The sequence below is a fragment of the Rhea pennata genome, chromosome 26, assembly GCF_028389875.1.
Source record: "Rhea pennata isolate bPtePen1 chromosome 26, bPtePen1.pri, whole genome shotgun sequence".
NCBI classification, from domain to species: Eukaryota; Metazoa; Chordata; class Aves; order Rheiformes; family Rheidae; genus Rhea; species Rhea pennata.
This window is the reverse complement of record NC_084688.1, coordinates 573,235-594,766: the sequence shown is the minus strand read 5'-3', so window position 1 is coordinate 594,766 and position 21,532 is coordinate 573,235. Positions and strand designations below refer to the sequence as shown.

Genomic DNA, 21,532 nt, shown 5'->3' with positions numbered 1-21,532 from the left:
CGGCAGGGACGCGGGCCCTGCGAACAGCGGCACGCAGCCGCCCGCGCCGGGCCCGCACCGGCCTGCCCGGCACGGGACCGCCGCGGGGCGCGGGGCGCGGAGCGCGGGGCGCGGGGCGCGGGGCGCGGCCGGGCCGGGCCGGGAAGGGGCTGCGCGGGGCGGCGGCAGCCGCCCTCCGCCCCTCCCGGGTCCCGCGCCGGCGCCGGCCCCGCGGCAGCTCCCAGGGCGCCGGAGCAGGCAGGCGCCAGGAGAGGAGCCGGGGGCTGGGGACAGCCTGGCATGCACTAGACAAGGAGGAGGAAAACGCTTCTTGGGGAAAAAGCAGGTTTATATACTCAGTTGTGCTAGCGAGAGCGGGCCTCCCCGCCGCTCGGGAGGGAAAGTGGCTGTGCTGGCTGGGGAGCGCCGAGCCCAGCAGGCGGGGAGGGCGCGGGGACGAAAGGCAGATCCCCGCCCTGCCCCCGGGCTGCGCCGCCGCCCGCTCCTGCAGGGCTGCAGCGGTGGCTGCGTGCGTGGAAGCGGGAGCGTGGCCACCCCGGGCCCCCCGGGCTGCTGCGTGCTGTCCTAGCGCCGCCATGCCGCAGGCGACGGACGGGGGAGCTGGCAGGGAGCAGGGAAACGGGGACGGAAAGCGCTGGGTGTGGGCGTGAGCCCGAGGCGCGCTGAGGCTCCCGGGGGGACGCTCAGCACTGCCCAAGGTCAAGCGCCCGAACCGGTGTCAAGACTGCTCTCTGAGGCTCGTGTGCCTCTTCACTCGGGCCAGGTCACAGGGCATCACGCAAGGCCCGTTTCCTTCCCGGAAACGAGCCACGGCCAGTGCTGGCACGGCCCTGGCCCTCTCCCTGGAGCGTGACTCGGGGGCTGCCACACAGCTGCAGCGGTGCAGAGACAGGATCGGACCCCGTCCCCATGGAGCGCCCCGCCAGGCCCCGGACACCGCACGTCAACCTCGGAAAGGGAGCGCGGCCCACGCCGGTCCTGCGCAACGCTGGGCTGTGGGGCAAGCAGCAGGCGCCCCGGCGGCAGGTCCAGCAGCAGGCGACCTTTTGTGACGCTGGTGTCGAGGGCGCTGCCGCGGTCGTCGAATTCTTCGGGAGGGCAGAAGGGAGCAGACCCGCCTGCACGCCACGTGGCCTTGCCCGGCTTCACGCTTCCTCTGTCTGTCCACAGGGTTTGCTCGGTTCTTCCCTCCCAGGCTAGGACATATCCCCGGCCTTCTGCTCCGCAGGGGCGGCCCCAGGCACCCTCAGGAACTGGTGGCCAGCGTGGCCCCCTTGACTCTGTCCCGTGTGGATGGCTGCCAAGCCTGGTGCAGGGAACCAGGCTCTCGCTGGCTGAGCAGGTTGCTTGGCAGGAAGCTTTCTTGACACCAGGTCTTTGCTTACAGAGGACACGTGAGTCTCCCAGGTGTACAGGCATTATCTTGGTTTTAGCACTCTCCAGCTAGGCTGGGTCCCTGTCACTCAAAGCCCCTCTTCAGGTCGAGGGGCTAGGAAGCTCTCACGCAGCCTGCAGCAGGAATGGTCTCCAAGGGTGATTTATCAGTGTAAGAAAAACAGTCCTGTGTTCCTAACTTCTCTGTGTGCTAAAACTAAAATATAAAATACACCTTGTCCTAGAAGGCATGGGGTTGGCATCGGCTCTGCAGGGTAGTAAGGATGCATTGTGAAAACTTCCCCGAGGCACCAAGGCAAAAAGAGATCTCAAAGTGTGAATGATTATGTGTTCAGCCGTTCGTCCACAATCCTTCCATGCTGCGGCCTGTCTTACTCACTGTCACTCTTGTCCACCAGTACCGCGTCAGACTCCTCCGTTATCTCCAGCAGCGTGTGCATCTCAGGGCTCTCCCCACGCAGCAGATCCGAGTTTTCTGCCTCCTCTCCACCCACCTCCACCAGCTCTGTGGCCTTCACTTCCACCGCGCCCTCTCTTATTTTCTTGACATGGAAAGTGAAGGGTGGCACCTTGTAGACAGCCGTCTTGGACCTGGCATAGATAGTGTGGTCAGGGGTGAAAGACTTCCTCAGCTTGTCCCGAGAGGTTTTCATCTTCTCTCTCCTTTCGTTGGTCACAATCTTGGTGCCCAGCTTGTTCATCCTCTTCTCCAGGTTGTGGCGGGTCTTCTCCAAGTTGTGGCGGGTCTTCTCCAGATTTTCCTTGGTCTTTAGCTTAGTCTTCTCCATCTTCTCCTTTGAGAATGCCTTCTTAAAGTCATCCACTCTCTTCATGCCACTCCTTTTGATGCGCTCTGCCCGTGACTCCTCAATAATCTCTTCAATCTCCACCTCTTCATCCGAGGAGAGCTGGAGATGATCCTCCTCTGCATTGTCCTCACCTGCAGGTACCTCCTCACCCTCTCCTTCCTTTTCTTGCTTCTCGCCCTCTGTCAAGGACTTGCTGATGCTCAGTTTCGAAGGCAGCTTCACTTCATCCTGCAAGACACAGAGCACAGACAGTGAGACAAGCACATCCAGCATCCCCACAGAGCAGTTGCACAGTTGGGATTCATGGCTAGTCATGAGGTTACCCAGGTAACCTCAGGCCTGGGCTTACTGTCTCCTTTTAGGACATCTGATAAATTACTCTAAAGAGGATCTGCTCTGTCCTGCAGCAGCTTAGGGCTCCGCTATATTTAAGCTCGGATATACTAGTTCTGTGTTTTCTGGGCTAGTTCCAAACCCATAAGTGACTGCAGCAGTGCAAGGAGCAGCAAGCACTGAAACATGATTTTTCCACTTCCTCCCCTGCTTCTGTTGTAGCATCCCCGCCACCCCCAGCTTTATCTTCATCCCAGAACCCCCCCCAGCATCTGAATGGTCCTATCTGCCTCTCCTGAGCCTGCAGCTTCCACCACCTCCTGCAAATGGGGAATCCCGTAATCCCACACAAGAGCTGCTCTGCCCTCATCCTACGCTGCAGGATAGGGCACTGGGAGGACAAGGCAGCAAGACAAGCCATGAGGAATCTGTAATCCTCCAAAGGACACATCCAAAACCTTCCCAGGAGCTTCCCACTCTTGGGAAAGTGCTGCACATCATTTCTCTCACCAGCCAGCCAAGGCACAGAAATGAGTAGTTTGCCCAAGCTCTTCCCCTTAGTGGTAGAGGCAGTAAGAGAACCCAGGAGTCCTGTCTTCTCTTTCCAAACTATAGATATTGCTCTCTGTCCTGGTGATCTTCTCAATCCTGGCAGCAGGAATAGCCTGGCTTTTGCCTTGGTTCACCGCAGTCCAGGACAAAAGCTTTCACCATATCCTAGTTTCAGAAAATGCTGGCTAATTTAAGAGCCATTTCGAACTGCTTCTGCAACATGCACATCTGAGTTCACAGCACACCCAGGTCTCTGAGGGGTCAGAGCGTGCTCCATCACCCCTCACAGCACTGCAACACCTGGGCTCATCCAGGTGGGGACCCAAGGAGGCAAAGCTGGTCTCCAGGGAGCCACCAGTATGCTCTGCCCGCAGGCAGGAGCACAGGGAGGGAGCCTGGAGCCAGGCTCTAGGCAGCACAATCTCTGGAGAGCCCAGGCCGACAGAGCCGGTGGCTCTGCACCAGCAGGACTGTCCTTGTCCACAACAGGCTGTAGGGTAAGAGGGCCACTGGCCAAGGCCACTTCCCTCACCCTCCTGTCTGCAGCCTGCCAAGGGTATTACCTCACTTCCACCATTTACACTGGAGTGTTTCCATCCTCCCTTTGTTTGTCAAAGAGCAAGAGGCTCTTGGTTCCAACAGCTCTGCCATCCCCTGCTCTGGCCAGGGTATCTGCCAGCATCTCTCAAAAAATCGGCTTTCCTGACGCTGTTTTCAGCCCCATGCAATCAGCCACGGCTCTTTCCTCACAGTTTGTCCCTCTTGCTCCATCTCCCAAGAGGTGATCAAGGCAGCCACAACTTCTCTGCACGACCAGTCACCAGGGTAAGGCCGGGGCAGGGCCCAGCGGCTGCGTCGAGAGAGGAGAGGGCACCTACCACACGCTCCCTCTCCTGCCTCTGCACCTCCTAAAGCTCCTGCTGTCATTTATGCCTGCACAAAATGACTGCTAGGCAGATTCTCCTCCTGTGGGAACTGGTACAGGGCATAAGCAGTAGTGCAAATGCACAGGCAGGGAAGGGCAGAGCTCTGGCACTTAGGCGGGCTGAGGCTGTGCAGGGCCAGCTTGGAAGACATGTGCCAACACCGCACCACTGTGCACCCATCTGGGCTGTGTGTCTGCATCTGAGAAGCTGTTGCAGAAAGTTCCCCTCAGTGCGGGATGCACTGACCATGCAGAGCCGCCCTCGGCACCAGCTCAGCCCTGGGGCTCTGCAGGAACAGACAGAACTGGTACCTTGGCAAAAAGTCTCTAGCAAATGCCACCTCTGGTGCTTCATTCCTGCCCACAGCAGCCACAGGGGGCTGGATCTGTGCTCCTAGGACCCGAATCCAAATTCAATGTCCTCGCTTTGCACCTTAGCTCCGTGTTTCTAACCGACTGCAGTAACTCCTGCACCTCAGTGAGCAGAGCTGGTGCCCATCCAAGAGCTTGCAGGGCACTCATCCCAGCCTGTCCTTGGTGGGGGTCCTTCCAGCACGAACATGTACGTGTGTACACGTGCACATGCCGGCTCAGCAGGTCAGCACGCAGGGTCCCAGCCGCACCCAGCCCAAAGCCGAGGCGGGAAGCACAGGATGGAAATGCTGGCAGCTGGCATCGAAAGCATTAGCATTCGCCTTCCCAACATGCCTTGATACGACTGTTATTTTCCTAATGAAAGATGAGTTTCCAGCTCAGGCTATGCTACAGCTGGACAGCAAGCATGCTGCAGAGGCTTGAGGATGTGTAATGAAAAGCACCTGACCCTCAACTGCCTCAGTGGGGCACTCGCCTCTACGCTTGCTGCAGATCCACTAGTGACACCTGATGCTGCCAGGCTCTGGCTGGGGCCTGGCTGTCCCACGTTGCCCGCTCCTGATCCCATGCACACCGCCGATGGCCTCCTCCCAGGGAGAGGGAGTGGGCAATCCAGCTCTGCGACACAGTGCCCCTTGGCTCGCCGGTGCCTTACCCAGAACCATCCATACCCGTTAGCCTGGTCCTGCCGATTAGCAAAGGCCACGTCAGGTTTATCGCAGGCGCGCTCGGCTGCAGCGGGGCTCTGGAAGGCTGCCCTCCTAGCTAAACCAAAGCACCGCACCCTTCCCGCTTTCTTCCCCTGGTGAGACTTCCCACTGCCTCTCCAGCTCTCCCACCGCCTGATGCCAGCGTAGCAAGGGTCCGGTGCAGGTACTGGCCCCCAACACATCGCAGCGCTGGGCTGCAGGTGGCAGCATAGTCCAGACTCGAGCATCCAGCTGGCTACGTGGTCCGGAGTGGAAACACACTGGCCTGGCCTCGACCTCAGTATCTGCACTCAGACATTCCCAAAGCCTGCATGGATCCAGATGTGGGGCTGAGAGATCTCTTGGGATGCAGCATACAGCCCTGTTTTTCCCATTTTGCCACTGGAGAAGTAAGACAGGGAATCGGTCTCAGTTTAGGTCTGAACCAGACAGAGACCACAGGTCCTGCCTGACTCACGTCAGCTAAGTCTGCAAGTTTACACTGTGTCTCCTGGGGACAGAAGGTAAATTCATTCAGTTTCTCCACTTTCCTGGGTCAGCCAAGTTTTTGATCCCTGTGGCAGAAGACAAGCATGTGCACAGCAGAGGCACTCAGGCCAGGAGAGGGGCACAGGTCTGGAATGGGATTGGTTTTCATCCGAACAGCACATAGCGTGCATCCCTGCTGCAATGAATCACCTCTATGTTCTCAGGACAGGCTGGAAATAGCCCATCACTGTACAAAGCGTCACAGCTGCGGGGCTGCAGCCCACAGCTCAGAAATTTATTACCCGAGTTGTTTTAATCTATGGAGCTGGGAGGGAGAGGCGTGGAATTTCTGAGATGAGCACAGTCAGAAAGCCAGGAAGAGCCTGAAGAGAGCGTATGAATGGGCTTCATGTTAGGAGCAGGCACAGCCCCATCCTTACTCTGTGGCAGGCCCTGGGAACATGCACACAGCAGAATCTACCAGGTTAAGATCTAGAGAAAAAGATGAAAGCAGGACATGTGGGCTTGATTCACAGCTCTAGTGGAGATGGGAACTGAGCAGAGCAATGACTGGGGATTACAGTCCCAACTCTGGCATGAGCAGGGCCCAATAAAATCAAGTGACAGACCCCAGAGCAAGCCCAAGCCTAAATGCCTGAAATGAGTAACAAATCCCAGCAGTGACTTCCCTCACACACTCAAGGGGTGCAGCGAACAGAGCTGCCCCAGCCCGGCATCCAGAAGGTGAAATCCGGCCTCAGGCCACACGTCACCTGTAGTAGCCTGCCTGCTCTGCATTAGTCCACGCTCGTGCAGCAGCAACTACTGCACCAGCTGGGCTCTAAGCCAATGTCAAACCGTCAACAGCTCGTAAGCCCAGGCCTCGAGCAGCCATTACACACTCCGGACTTGGTGGGTTTCTCCGGTGGTGCCTCCGCCCATGCCTGGCAGGACCTCCCGCAGCAGAGGACATTCTGATCCCTCTAGTACCACACCGGAGGGGACTTTGCGTTTCACACACGGGTGCCCCAAGCACACTCCTGCCATGACGCGAAGGCACTTGCTGTCCGGCTGACAACGATCACCGCCGCGTTCACTCCTGAGTGTGCGCAAGTACACAGACGCAGGACAGGACACCTCCCTCCCCAGAGGCACAGCCGCTCCGCTCAGCCACTCGCTCTCCGGCTCTTCCTTCCCTTATAACACATGAGAACTGACACAAGTTTACTGAATACGTGATTTCAGAAACATTTCGTTTGGGTCAAATGCAGATGCTTTTAGTTGCTTTCATATTTTCCCCCTCAGCATAGCAAGTTCTGTTCCTTGGCAAGCAGAACTTCTAGAGAGAAGAGGGAATCTGGGGAAAAAATCCGTAAGCAGTGAAAGACAGGTCCGTTCCACGGAGAGCTTGGCTCTGTAAAGGTTACAACTGTTTGCAAAAGTGTCCGCAGCCAAGAGGCAGACACTGCCAGACCAAGGGGGTTGTTCTGGGGTGTTATGCAGAACAGAAAGCTGCCCTGGGCAAAACTCTTCACCATCTGAGTCACAGCTTGGGTCTCAGCTACTTTCTGGAGATTAAGATGAAGCAGCCAACATATGTTTTCTTCATTTGATTAGCCACTTCAGGAGAAAACAATACAGAGGCTCTCAAGAGGATCAAGGCAGTTCAGAATAAATTCACAAGCACTATGAAGGCGGTGGTCATATTCTCCATAACAACACCTGCTGGAGCAATCCCAGGGACTTCCAGGCCCTGGCCCCACTGAGCCAAGAACATCAGGAACTCCAGCCATTTCCTTCCCTCTGAATCAACACAATTAGGCAGAACAAAGGCATTCCCCCATCTCTCCTTGGCATGACTGCCACTGGAAATATGCCATATCCTGCAAACTCAGATACTTATCAGCCCCTTGTTAACTCCAGAACATGTGTGTACAAAAAACTCAAAACGTCTATGTCTCCCACATAAACAACCACCTTTCTTCTTGCTATAGCATCAGATCCATCCTCTAAAGATTTAGCTGAATGGATTGCACTAGCAACACACTCATCTGACATCTGCAGCAGGCTGCAAATGCTTTCCTTACAACCATGAAGATGCAGCCAGCAACAGCTCATGGTATAAAGGGCAGCTGGAGTAACACATGGTAGGGTGCAGGTAGAGCTTTGTAATCCAAGCCACTGAATTCAGAGAACAGCAATTGCCTGCATGTTTCATCCTAACCCCTATAAACTCTATTCATTTAAAGATCAAGTGTCTCTCACATTGTACCTGTCGGCAGCTGGTCCATCTCCCAGCCCTAGAGCACTAATAGACTCTAGATTCTGCTCAGACTTCTTTTAGGAGGCATCTTCATTGCTTGAATACAGAAGCAAAGGAGGAGTAGAGCTATTTCCATAAGTAAGGAGGCTTGCAATCTCCTGCTGAAATTAGCTTGTTTTCTACAGTTTTTCTCCAGCTGTGCTTGAGAATGGTTTATAAATTTCATCTGGCTCCTTTCCACCAGGGTCTGATAATCCAGTCAGAGTGGTGAGAGGGTAACTTGCCCATGTAAGGGCCTGCAGAGCAGCTCAAGGTCCCTGGAAACTACATCTCTCTTCACTATGCCTAGTTACCATTTTTAATTTTTTTTATGTCTCTTCAATCTGATTGCTTATTGTAGTAGTGGATATAACCAGCTGGAGAACAGCTGGTGGATTTCCAGTACTCTATGCTTTCGGTTACTTTTCTGATTCAAACTCCATCTCCATCTAGGGAGCATTCCTACTGATTGAGTGGACTGTGGCTTATGCACAGGACAGCTGGTGCAAGAACAACCAACAGCTCTGGCACTTAATGGGGACTAGTTAATCTTTGCTGAGCATCCCTAGCGTGTAGCATCCTAACTGCTTGCTGCATCAAGGCACTGCCCAAATGCCTCCCTCCTACCCAGGAGATGTTTGCCCTAGGGTGACGGGGAGCTGTGCAGTTGGGCAGGCATGCTTGGGCAGAGAAGTGTTGCTGCAGGTCCCTCTCCACAGAAAAGCAACTGCAAACTCAGCCCTGTCGGCCTGCGGTAAGGACAATGGGACCCTGCTGAACAATCACGAACGATCCCGAGTCGAGGGGTGGCTGCTACACAAATCCCTGCTCAGGCCAGGGCGCTATTATGTGTGGACTTATTTCACTCATGACTCATTCAGATGAGCCACATTTTTTTAACATCAGGCATTCCAAGTAATCTATTTTTACTAGGAAAATACTGACCCTTGTCATGGGTGAGTCCAAAACCCTGGGTCTTGGCATTCCTGCATTTTGGGGTGTTCAGTTCCTGGCTCCCAATCTGCAGAGAAGCCATTTCTATTCTCTAAGACAGCTTGAATCCAGCTGGGACAAAGGCAGATGTCAAACAAAATTTCTTAGAAGATTTTTATCCTAGTAGGAAAAAAAAATCTTCCTGCTATGTTCACAAAGCACAAACACACCCAGGAGAAGGAAACATGGGTGTCTGTGTGTGTGAGGACTGAGCAATCAGCTCATTCCAATATGATGGGTTTTGCAGGAGGATTCAGCTTTGATTTAGCTTTGAATGCTCTGTTTTTGTTTTACACATTTACAATGTGTCACCCCCCCCCATCCATTTCATAGTCTGCAGCACGTATACTATATCGTCCCTCTCAGCACAGACATCTGTGGGGAAGCAGTTTACTTTGGGAAGTTCCTTCCCTACTCACAGAGCTGATGAGCCTATCAGCCCTTCAGTTGGGAAATTGTGTGGAATCCAGGAGGGGCTCATGGCATCAACACCGAGCTTCAAACACTGCCACCAAACTGACAGGGGTGTTGGACCACTTTGTCTTCATTCTATTTCAAACAGTTCCAAGCTATTAAATTTGTTGGACAGATCAGCTTCTGCTTTGCTACATTAAGTGGGCTTTTTATCTGACTTTGCTTTCCATCCTGAGTTCCCTTCTGGTGAGTCACCCAGTCAGCCCCTTTATGGTCATGTACATACCGCCTGGTTGCTACAACACATGTAAACACTTCCCTTGTCATATAAAAGGCCAATGAGACACAAAGCTGAGCTGCATTCCCAGCCTAGAAGAACTGCAAAAGTATTGCAGAATCTCGGACAAATCTGGGGAACATTCCCAAAATTCTAGAAGGGTTCATGGATTGTTGTTGAACAGCGGATCTTATCAGTGTGTGAAAAAGCAAAGTCCAAAAGCTCTCAGTGAGGCTGATCTTCATTTTGAAGATTTAATGGAATATTTTTCACCCGTGCATGCTAATCACATCTGCAGTTCATTTTGTTCGGTTATTTTTACACACTTGCAGTAACACAAACCACCTGCCCGGAGGAGCAAGTTGAGTTTCTTGACATGCAACTGTAACATGCAGAGCGTTACCAGCTCACATCCCCTTTTCTCCTAAGACCCCAAAGGGCTGATGCTGAGCTTCCACTGTTGCTAGTAAGCTTGAGTTTGCTGTGACCCAGCACCTTGTGCAGCCTACCCGCCCTTCTTCTGCCTACCCGGCGCAGGTCAGACGAGCTGTGGCCTGGGGGAGGCTGAGGAAGGAATCGAAGGCATCTGGGCAGAAGACCACATTCCACCCAAACCATGCCTTGCCAGAGAAGCAACAGTTCTGCACTCCCACTGACACAATAACTGCACAATAACTGCTTAACTCTGCCAGTCCTTAAAGGACGCTTTTCTGTGCTGACCTTCCCCCAATGTCAAGGGAAGGAGGATTCAGTTATTTCATATAGTAACAGCAACAAAGCTGATAAGCACCCACAGCCTAACAGAGCTCAAGGATTAAGATGTCTGGCACAGAAAAAACAGAAGGTTGTGCTTTTTTCTTTAGCTTCTTGTTGGAAATGACTTTTTTTTTTTCAGATTAGAATCCCTTTCTGACTCTCTTAGTATATCACAAAACGTAGCTGTTATGTTTTTAATCTTGCCACTGCCCTTGGACACTGGCAGCCTCCCCCACACCTGGATTGCTGGGTTCAGTTCACCTTTGCCTGGTTCCTTGAGGGGTTCTCTCTATCAAGACAACGTGGCCGTAATACACAGCCATTCTGACTGGGCATGTCATCCATCAGTGTAAATGAACACTCAAAGTGCAGGCAATTGGAATTTAAGGTATTTTCTCCAGTAGCCACAAATAAAAAAAGAGTAACAGGGCACCATGCTGTTACCAGTGGCCCTTATGGCCTGAGATAAGCATTAGATAAACAGCAGTCAAAGTCATTACCATCTCCAGTTTGTGGGCAGAAGTGTAACTCCTAATGCTCAGAGGCAGCATGTGGCCTGTTACTGAACAGAAATGGACGCTGCTTTGTCTGCATGAGATAGGTTTAGTTTGACATCATGCGGTTTATGCTCTCTGCCTTTTGTTTATGTATTTAAAATAACAACTTCAAACCATTTCACAAACACTTATAAACTAGACCTTACAACAAGTTTGAAGAGGTAGGTATATCAGGTCTGTATTTCAGAGGGAGAAACTGAGACTCAGAAAGTGGGTAGGATTTGCCCAGTCACAAAATGACTCTTTAGCAGAGCCATCTCCCGCTGGCTGCTAGTCCTCTGTGCAAGCTGTACAACAATTACTCTCTCTCTGATGGAAGAGGCAGTGTAAGACAAGTCCCCTGAGCCCAAGAGGAGATTACAGCTCCTCACCATACATTAAAACTACAGCAGCAGCATGCAGCAAACTGTAAGCAGATTAGTCGATAAGCAGAGGCATTATGCCAACTAAAAGTATCAGCTTTGCAGATCTAAAGGATTGTAGCAGCCGCAAATAGGTGCTGAAGGCAAAGGCTGTGGAATCAGCAGCTTTCAGAGTTTCAGAAGAAGAGGGCCAAAACAATCTTCAGGGGATGCTCCTTCTGAGGCCCTAAAATTGCTGTCCCCTTTCACGTCTTCGCTGGTTTGGGCCACGGCACTTTCTGCGGCGCTGGCTCAGAGGGAATCGATCCTGAAGGAGGCTCAGAGGGCACTCTCTGGCGAAGGCTCAAAGGGCACATTCTGGATCTTCTCAGGCTAAGATGAGGAAAACTGAATTTCAATGGCCAGCGGAAAGAAAGCACAATGGAAGAACTTCCCTGTTCCCCACTGGCCAACCTCATCAGGAATACTGCCAACAGATATAGTGCAGATTAGCGTAAGAACAGGCAGATAGAAAAAGCATACTGGTATGATTTAGTAAACACATATACTAGATAGCATAATTTGACAGAAAAGACAGCCAGCAAAGATTTATGAGAAGGAGAGTATCTTCCTCTAATCCCTGCAGGTCCTAGGAGATACAGAATCCCTTCAATAGTATCAGGTATATTTATGCTGAGTGCTCTCATAGAGTCAGATTCTGCTCTCTTTCCACAATGCTCTTCAACGAGCTATTTAATTTCAGCTGTTCTCAAGATATTTCCAATTTGTTGTGGTTTTGCTGAACGCAGTTTGCTTATATGCAGAAGATCATGAAAAGACAATGATAAAAAAATTGTCTATTAATTTAAATACATGAGCTAGGAGATCGAGAAAGCAGAGTTTGATCCCCAAACTCCATCCTTTTGGTTTTGTCAGGATACTGACAATACCTAGCGGCTTACGAACGTCTATACCCAATGACACAGCTAACATGCCCATTGCAAAACCAACACCTCTCTCCTTTGCTATGCATGTCCTGAGGACAGGGAGTGGCTACTCAGCAGCTTGCATATAAAATTGACCTCATTACATGCTATAGGCAGAGCCTTGATTCTTACATTTTAAAAAACCTGACAGATTTAATCTCCAATAGCGTCACAAAGAGAAGGTCCAGAAAAAGAGAACCTTTGACTCCTAATAGAAACCTACTGATTCCTGTAGTGAGAGGTCACTGGTAGGATATTGCTGAGACCAAGGGAAAGATTTCAAAGATTTGAGGAGAAAAAGTAAAAGAGGTTGGGAAGCAGGTAAATGCTGAAAGGATAAACGAGTTCATTCTCAGGTATATTGCCCTGACCACCAGAAGTCCTTCTACCCTCTGCAAGTCTGCATATTGCGCAATCATCTTGGTGCCTTTTTTCCATCAAACGTATCTAGTTTCTCTGTGTCCTGGAAGTTATGTTCGAAAAGGCTGTATCTTCTTCATTAGCTGGTGAGAATGAGGAGAGTGATGCAGATGCTGGAGCTAGTTCAAATTTGATGGTGAAAGGCAAGGGAGGAACGGCACAGGGAGTCCATACAAAGAAGGAGGCTGTGTATGGAAAAGCGCTTTTGCCTAACTGTGAGTCAGAAGAAAAATGTTTCAATCCTGTTATCAGCCTGTTTGTACAACTGGCTTTGCTCTCAGAACTGCTCCTCCCGGATAAACCTGTCACATCTGATTAATAACTCCAGGGCTATTTCTGAACAGCAAACCAATAAAGGTGGAGTATGCATTTACAGATAGATCAGCACTGATATCAACTGACATTTGCATCCTCACAAAAAAGGTGCAGACTAAACATCCTGAAACTTTTTATTCTAAATATTTGATTTTCTTTCACTGACATTGTACATCTTTGTCTCTGGTCTTTGTCTCATCTTGCAGCTGGGCAGCAGACCCGCAGTTCTTCAGATATTTCATAACTTGTAGAAAATCTTGCAGAACCAAGAGGACATTATCCCATAGAATAAAAGAGGACTAAGCATGTCGCCTAAAAGCTTATGAGGCAGCGTCATGCTTTACGTTGGTCACATGTACATGACAGTACATCAGAGAGTGGAACTTACTGAGTTCTCCACTCATCAGTATATATGGACAGTACGTCACGTTTCAGGGCAGCATAGCAATGAGCAGCTTCAGTGAGGATGAAGGAATGGCCCTGAATTTCACAAAGTCTGTCGCCTAGTTCTAGCAGTAAGCTCTTTGGAAAAATGCCTCTGTTAGACTGAGTTTGGGCTCACTGAAACGGAGTGGTAGTGCTGTGAGTCACCCACAAGCTCAGTGCCTGTTTTCTGAGTAATGCTGAAGGGCTCAGAGGGACACACGCCAACTGCAGAGGACTCACATTTATACAAAACCATGGGAAGCAAATAAAATGGAAGATATGTAGATAATATGCAGGAATACTACTTCTCCCACAATACTCACATCCCTTCTGGTGTTCTGCGGGCCTATTACACTAAGTAGCTTTTACCATCTACGGCTCAAATTCCCATGCACGGTAACACTGGAGCCAGCAACGGCACTGTGTCTTTCCTGAGAGAGACCGAGTCTGAGCACAGACTGGGCTCTTGAATTCTTCAGTTTCTAATCCTGGATCTGCCAGCTGAGTTATAGGCAGTTGTGGGAAAGTTCTTCCCTCTTTATGTCCATGACATGTTAGTTTATCTTCGTTAAGGGCTCTTATCTTAAGAAAGGAAAAAAACTAGTCATAATCTCATTGGAAACTACAGCACTCCAGCCACAGAGGACAGTGAGCGCTGGGGGCAAATCCTGCACTTTATTATGCTCCTAGGTGCAGTGGCCTCAGTGGCATCACACAGACATGACGGAAGACAGATGCTTAGATTCACTACTGATAGGCACAAGAGATACCTAAGAGACAGATACGTGATTAGAAAGAATATGAGCCTTTAGTTTTATTTTCATGAGCCATTAAACACCCAATCTAACCTTATCCCAAGTGGCTGAGTAGCCTTGTTGCCCCTGGCTCTTTTCTCTGAGATAATTTATTGCTGCACAGCTCAGTACAGAACTATAATGGTAAAAGGACTTCAGCAAGAGTCTTGGCACTAACTGCTTATAAATAATACCTGAGCAATAAAATATTAATACAATTGCTTCTGAGCTGCGACAAAGAAATCGATGCTCCAGAACTGTCTATGGGTAGAAAGACTGATAATCTGCACTGTGAAAAATCCTGGGAGGTAGAGCTATCAACAGTCTGACATTTTTAGAGGCACAACCTTCTGTGAATTATCTTGAGCCTTCTCTAAATTAGTGTCCTTTACAATGGATGGAGAACATGCAGCTGAATTCAGAGCTGCAACCCAAAGGAATGAGTCAAACAATATTTCTCTTCTTCCCACGAGGTGACATTTTTTCACCTCTAATTTTGCTATTTTTATGACTAAAAGCAGGCAATCAGAAGTGCAGATAAAATAGCTTTCTGCACTGACACCTTCATATTCCAGCAACAAAGAAAAAAGATCAGAGATGAACAATACTAACTTTTAATTAATGGATATCAGTTTGCATGATTCAATCTTTTTTAACAAACGCTTCATGATTCTCTATCATATGACTCTTAAGAACAGAATAAAATAAAGTACTGTGAGGCATACTCTGTCCCCATCACTCATGTCAGAATTGTCACTGGATGAGGCATTTCTTGCAATCTGGCAGGTTGCTGATATAGAAACCCACCAGCCAAATGCTCACATAGTAATTCTCTACTAAACCTGAGATAAGAAATGTTTGTGGATACAAAGGGAGTTGTTTTTGAGTGGATTCACAGCAAAATGAAACTAGTCTTTACAATAAAGTCTTATTAGATAACAAATACAGAAAACACCAGCTGGTGCGATGAAAATCCCTGCCGTGAGCCCCTGAAAAGAACTGATGCTATATACAGCATTGCTCCCAGCACAGACCAGGACTCTAAGTGCACACACAGAAAAGTCCTACGCGCATAAAACTAACTAGTCTTGCAGGAGAAGCACAAAGGGGGTGTCTAGTGCCCATGCCAATCCCCAGTACTATAATTCCAATTTTATATCAAATTTCTGTTTATTTAATGCTTTATTTAATGCAGTTGAGCAAACTCCATTGAACTCAAGTGTTTGTAATCCATACAGGCTGTTTTTCATGACTGCAGATCAAGTTGACTCCCATGAACTTTCTGCTCTCATTAAGCTCATAAGGTTTTTCTTTGAGAATGAGCAACTTAAAAATCATAGCTCATGGGGAGCTGACATACTGTTTAGGAACTGGAGAACAGGCTGCAGCCCGGGAGAGGGTCGGTTCAGCCACTGCAGTACATGGACTCATTTTGTACTCCCTCTCTGTACTCCCTACCCCATTTTAGTCATCCGGCTCTTTCCCTTCGCTCACGTACTTTTCACACTCATTAGAGGGGCACAGGTCTAGTAATGATGGAGTTCCGGTTTGGCTTCTAAATCTGCTGTGTTAACCTGTGGGTTCAAAATTCATTCCTTCTGCCCGCGACTGACAATCCTCTCGTCCGTATAAGGCCCACTCGAGGCACAAAAGCCAAGCTGTGTTATTTATATTTCCTCATACAGTCTTACCTAACCCACACATTGTACAGCCACAATCCATTTTCTAGTTGTAGTGGCCACTTGGCCCTTCTCAGAGAAATTTCACTTCTTGCAGGGCTCTGTGTGGCTGCGAGATCCTCCCTGAAGAGCACAGAAGTCTTGCAGGAGTTTTTGGACTGTTTCTGCCCCCTACAAAACTAAAGACACTACCCATAACAACCAGATCAGATGTCTCCTGGAATTCTCCTAAAACTTTGAAAATGGACTCCAGCAGGTCTGCCTGAAAGTGATGTGGCCAGAATGCCTCAAGCAAAAAACTGGGGAGTCCCCTGGGTCTGGCAGTGCCAGAACAGCCCAGCCCTCGCGCTGCCATCCCCAGTCTCTCTCAAAGAGACGAAGCTGTACATCATGAGCCAGATTTTCCTCAGAGCTCAGCTCTCACATAAGCCCCAGAATAAATGACCACGCTTTTTAGAAACTCAACACCTAATTTATGCAGTGTGTGCTACATGCATTTAGAAGTCTGACTGTAAGAAAATCAGGCCTTTGGCATTTGTAAGAATAAGTTTAATTGTCAAAAAATATTTAGAGGACAAATTCCATGCTTACATAACTACTGACATAAACAGTTCTTTCAAATGAATGCGGCACTGTCTTGTTTTAGAGCAGAGGCTACATTAGTCATCCATTATTTCATCACGAGCTATAGTACCCAGAACCAGATTTCTTATATCCTAAAAATGAGGAGGTTTGGGGTGAAGTTGCTTTATTTTTTTATTAGCAAATAGACTAACAAAATTTGACACTTTAGTGTCTTAAATTCTCTGAAAGCAAGTATCAAAATCAGTAAATTCTCTGTCCAGGACAGAAGGCACAAAGCAACTACTGCAGAGCTCTGCTCATATGTGCTGCTACTAAGTGCACGTAGTCATTTGACATCAAATTCTTTAGGAAGGAAAGTCTCCCTTATGCTAAGAATGCTGCACTTCTATATACTTAGTAGCTTGTCAAAAGTCTGTCATCTTTTCTTTTGGTAGACTAATTTTTACAACTCAAAGATGTGGTAATTTGAAAGGGATTTGCTTTATTTTTCTTAATGCTATTCTCAAGGATCAATCTAATCCCCTTTGAAGTTAAGTCAATATGAAAACATTTACCTCGACCGAAATCAGACCAGCGCTGGACAAAATCTGGTAAGAGTATTCGAGAGAGTGAGCAAGTGAGAAAGCAAGTGTATATATATATATATGTGACTGCAAGTAATGGTTGGTAGACATTTCACTCTGTGCCTTGACCTTAGCAGGACCCACTGGAAGTAATTTTCAGTACTGCATTTTTCCCCAAAATTTTGAAACTAGAGAGAGAGAGATGTGCTTTAGACTCATCTCAACAGGTCAAGCTTTCCCTGAATAAAATTTTATTTTCTTTTTGTCCTAAACTAACAGATAGCAGAACTCTTGCATGCAGACTGATCTTACAATGTGCCAAAAAGATATCTGCACTCCTGAAATAGTTCTGTTCATAACCGCTAGAGATCCAAAGCTGAGAGAACAATCAAATATCTGAGTTTCCCTTTCTTCTCTAGAAGACCAAGAAATATTTGCATTTTTAACCTATAGCATCAGAAAATGCAATCGTGCACGAAAGTTAATCACAGCTTTTCAAAGGCAGCTTTTTCTGAGTTAGAAATTAATAACAACATTGCTCACAATTACAGAATTAACTAAATAATCACGAGAGTACCAAGTGTAACCTTTGACAGGTGGTGGTATCTTGGGAAGTGGACTACTGATTTAGATAAGTGTTGTTTTGTAATTTTTTTTTTAGGATAGACACAGAGAAAAAAAAATGTCCAGATTTAAACTTCCTAGGGTGGAGCCCATCATGAAGTTTTTATTTCATAGACTCTTAATACATTGCAAATATTTCAGCATTGCTAATATTTAAACACAGAAAGATATTACTAAACGTGTAATCCCACAGTAATCAACAAGGCTTCTTGCAAGGGATAGCATTGTTCGATATTAATAAAGTGACAGAATATAATCTTTGATCTGATAAAGGCCTTTAAAATGTACATACAAAAATATCCCTTCTTTCTGAATAGTTTTATACTTAAAAGCATTAGTATTATCTGCTTTGCAAAATCCCAAACAAAATATCATTCTTTTCACTGATGTCCCTAGAATTACTGATTGTAATAAAATATTCATACGAATAAATCAAGACACAGAATTGTAACCTGATGTTTCTGCAAATATGCAGTGCTGTTCACACAGTCAGACTGAGTTGGTAATTTCTGAAGAATGACATCTCCATTATTACAGTAAGAAACAAACTCTAAAAATCCTGTCTCTCTAAGGAAAAAAAGAAAGCAGAATAGAAACTCCCTAAACAAAAGTAAAACTCCTCAAATCCTCCAAATATTTAACCTTCTTCAGAATAAAAAGTTTCCACAAATCAGAGAGATTCCTGTACACAATCCACTATTTTTCCTTACACAAAGCCTTATTATCCAGGTTTCTGCACAATGAAAATTAAGCAATGACATTTTATGGAGTGCAAACTATAGAATAATGTAACTATTAAATAATCACGAATTTTCTGTAGAGGAAATGATAATTATTGTTTTGGGAATGGTAAAAATAGGCACACCAGAAACCAGCAGGAGACACTTTGAGAAAGACCATGGGGTGATACCCTTTAGGAACATTCTCTGTTACCCCAAAATCTTTATTTCCATTGTATGTGGGGAAAAGTGATTACACTATTGCAGGGGACTGCAAAAATACACCAAGTTCTTCCAGGGTATTCTCTCTGTTTCCTGCACAGCAATCATAAGTCTCATTATATGGGTCTGTCTTCGGCATCTTAATGCAGCACAAAAGTAGTAAATGCAAAGGTATCTGTTATTCAGACATATTAATAATATTATTGCCCACGTCTTTCTAGTATTCATGCATCAAAAGCCCAATCATGGATTTTGCTTTTCAATTCACCAAATTAAGAGATAATCAAGAGTTTCTCTGCCAAAAGAAAAGCTTAATTTGTGTCAGCAGCGTCTGTCACAAATCTGCAAGCTTGCTCCCACGTCTCCTGCCTCCTCAGAGCAAGATCAGTCATTTACCCTTAGTAACTCAGACTTCCTGCATAAGGGTAAGGGTTTTCACTTGTGCAAAAGGCTTCATTTCACATGAAACAACTCGAGAATTTCTCACTTGTGCTGTCTAGCCTCACATGCAAATCACACTAAATTCCATGCTAGGAAATTGTTCTGAATTACAAATCATTTGTTGTGGATTTTTTTGCCTAATTACTTTATGATACACAATGTCCTTGCCATAGTCTGTTCTCAATTGATTCACTCAGCAGTTGTTCTGTCCTCACTGCAATCGTCTATCACAATAGTTTTGCTTTTGTTTTCCTTTAGAAGCATGATTGTTTCCTTAAGAAAAATGCTACTCAATATTCATGAGCAATAATAAACCAAAACGACAATCTCCCAGTACTTAGGATGCTTTGAAAGGAACTAGAAGTTTTCCAATTTCCTACCTATTTTCATAACCCACAAGGAATGTTCTGTTTAAACAATTCCCTTCTCTCTTCTTGTTTTGCAATGCCTGTTGCTTCTGCAGTGCACACAGAGATCTATGTTGTTTTTCCATGGATAGATCTATGCTTCCCCAAAGCCTGATATAAAGAGCTTCCAGTAAATATATATATAAAACTAGTTAGATTGTCTGCATGATGTCAACATGCTCAAGTATTTCAGCCTCTCAGGCATGATAAAACTACAAATGCTTAACCTCTGAATCAGAGTTATACAGGCCCTGATACTCGCTAGATTCCTGAGCCTATTATGATCAGCTCTCCTTTCAAACTAGTAGGAAGTGGTTTCATTTTTTTTGTTTGTTTTTCTTCCCTCTTTTACTGTGATCAGCACTAGATGTTTCTCTATTTGCCCCGACATTGTCTATTATTAACACAGAGCTTCTAACTGAATCATTAACTATTTCACTCACTTTTTCCCTATGACCCATTATGAGAGTTTGCTCTGGTAAGGAAGGCTAACTCTAGACAAGAAAAGAGATAGAAAAATGATATTTCTATTTCTTTTCTTGTTTTATATTAAAGGAAAATCCAATGCTTAGTGTAGGTGCAGGTTTGAATATCAAGCAAACCAAAGCAGTAAACTGAAATAAAAAAACTAGAAACTTCAAGACTTGCAGGTTACAGACAAAAGAACTTGGCAATATGCACAAACAAATAGCAAAGGCAGACCCTATCTGTCCTAGTCAGTGAGAACATCCCTCAGGCTGGGGTTACTGTCTCGTGTTGTTGTAAGGTGCATGCCACAAATCTGAAGTAGTAGCACTCTCTGTGTAGTGATACACATTGCCTCTCAAATAGAAAAGACTTCAAAAGTCCAATTTCCCCTTCCAGAACCCAGAACATTCTTGTGCTTTTTTATATTAAGCAACAATTCAGATATTTTGACACTTATGGTCTTTTGAAGTGAGTGTGTAGCACCGTTCTCACTATCCTCATTAAAAGTCCTATTATATCTATCATATGCAGCAACTGTATCAAACCTGCTGTCTCAGAATATACGGACAATGTTAAAACATGAACAAGAGCACCATTTCGGACCTACTTCAATTTGGAACACTAGACAGACTAGGGAAATTTGGGAAAGCAGTGGACCATGCATTGCAATGCAACCCTTAGCAATGGAAACAAAACATAAAAAAGATCTGGGATAGGTCCTTACCTGGTAGATCATTACTTTGAAGTTCCTGCGCTTCAAGAGCTCCGCTTCATTGGCCTCTAGCTTCTTTATCTGCCCAGCTTGCTTCTCCAGGTTCTGCCGAACTGTTTTCACGTTGACACTCACCTTGCGCACTTTTTCCAGCATCTTATTCACGGTGTTACTAGTGGTGGTGTGTGCCTTTGTCAGCTTGGTCAATTCTCCTTGGATGCTGGTCACTGCGCTATCCATCTCTTGCTGTCTCTCCTCCAACTGTGTTTGTGTCAGCTGGATCTGATCCACTGCTCCAATGATCTTGTCCAGAAGGGTCAGCACCATCACGCCATTGATCTGATCTGATTTGATGGGTTCCTCTGGCACTTGCTCTTCTGAGGCCTCAGAGGCAGTTGGTGGTTCAATGATTTGCAAAGTGGTATCCTCCATGATTGCTTGGGAGTCCTGGCTAGCAGAGCCTGGAGAAGCTGTCACTGCAAGGAGGAGAGAGAGGAGGGAAAACTAAACCCGAGCCTCAGCTAAACTCTGCTGGGAGACACGCCAGAAATGGAGAGCACAGTGTGTGGATGTCTGTGCTGAAATTCAAATGGCACGGCTCTGCAAAGCTGTCCAGTGAAACTGCCCTGCAAAATTTTCCAGGCTTGCAGGTCATTGGCTGACTCCACCTCAGCTATATAAAAGGAGCCCGCTGCCAAATGCCTGATGTCCCACCCTTTCTGAAATGATTAAAATAGTTGGAGGGGAGGCGACGGCTTTGCATGCAAACACAAGCATAACTCAGTGAGGAATGCAAAGCTCTGAAACTCCAACAACTTCTTTTACCATAAGTCTAAAAGGTACTTAAGCAAAACTCCAAGGAATCTGTCTGAAAGGAAAAAACAAAAACCTTGTGTAAATGGCTCAGGAAGCTGCTGAAAAGAAAGAAACCCTATCTCAGCACAGCTGTATACATTAAAGGAAG

General features: G+C 47.1%; 1 protein-coding gene across 1 annotated transcript; it reads right to left on the bottom strand.

Annotated features, from left to right (window-relative positions):
• Nucleotides 1-158: 158 nt before the first annotated feature.
• Nucleotides 159-21,190, bottom strand: CAVIN1 (caveolae associated protein 1). The gene is made up of 2 exons (XM_062595905.1): nucleotides 20,581-21,190; nucleotides 159-2,432 (listed from the first exon to the last, which is right to left on the bottom strand). The coding sequence occupies exons 1-2, from the start codon at nucleotides 20,998-21,000 to the stop codon at nucleotides 1,767-1,769; spliced, it is 1,086 nt and encodes a 361-aa protein (XP_062451889.1). The 5' UTR covers nucleotides 21,001-21,190; the 3' UTR covers nucleotides 159-1,766.
• Between the last annotated feature and the right edge of the window lie 342 nt (nucleotides 21,191-21,532).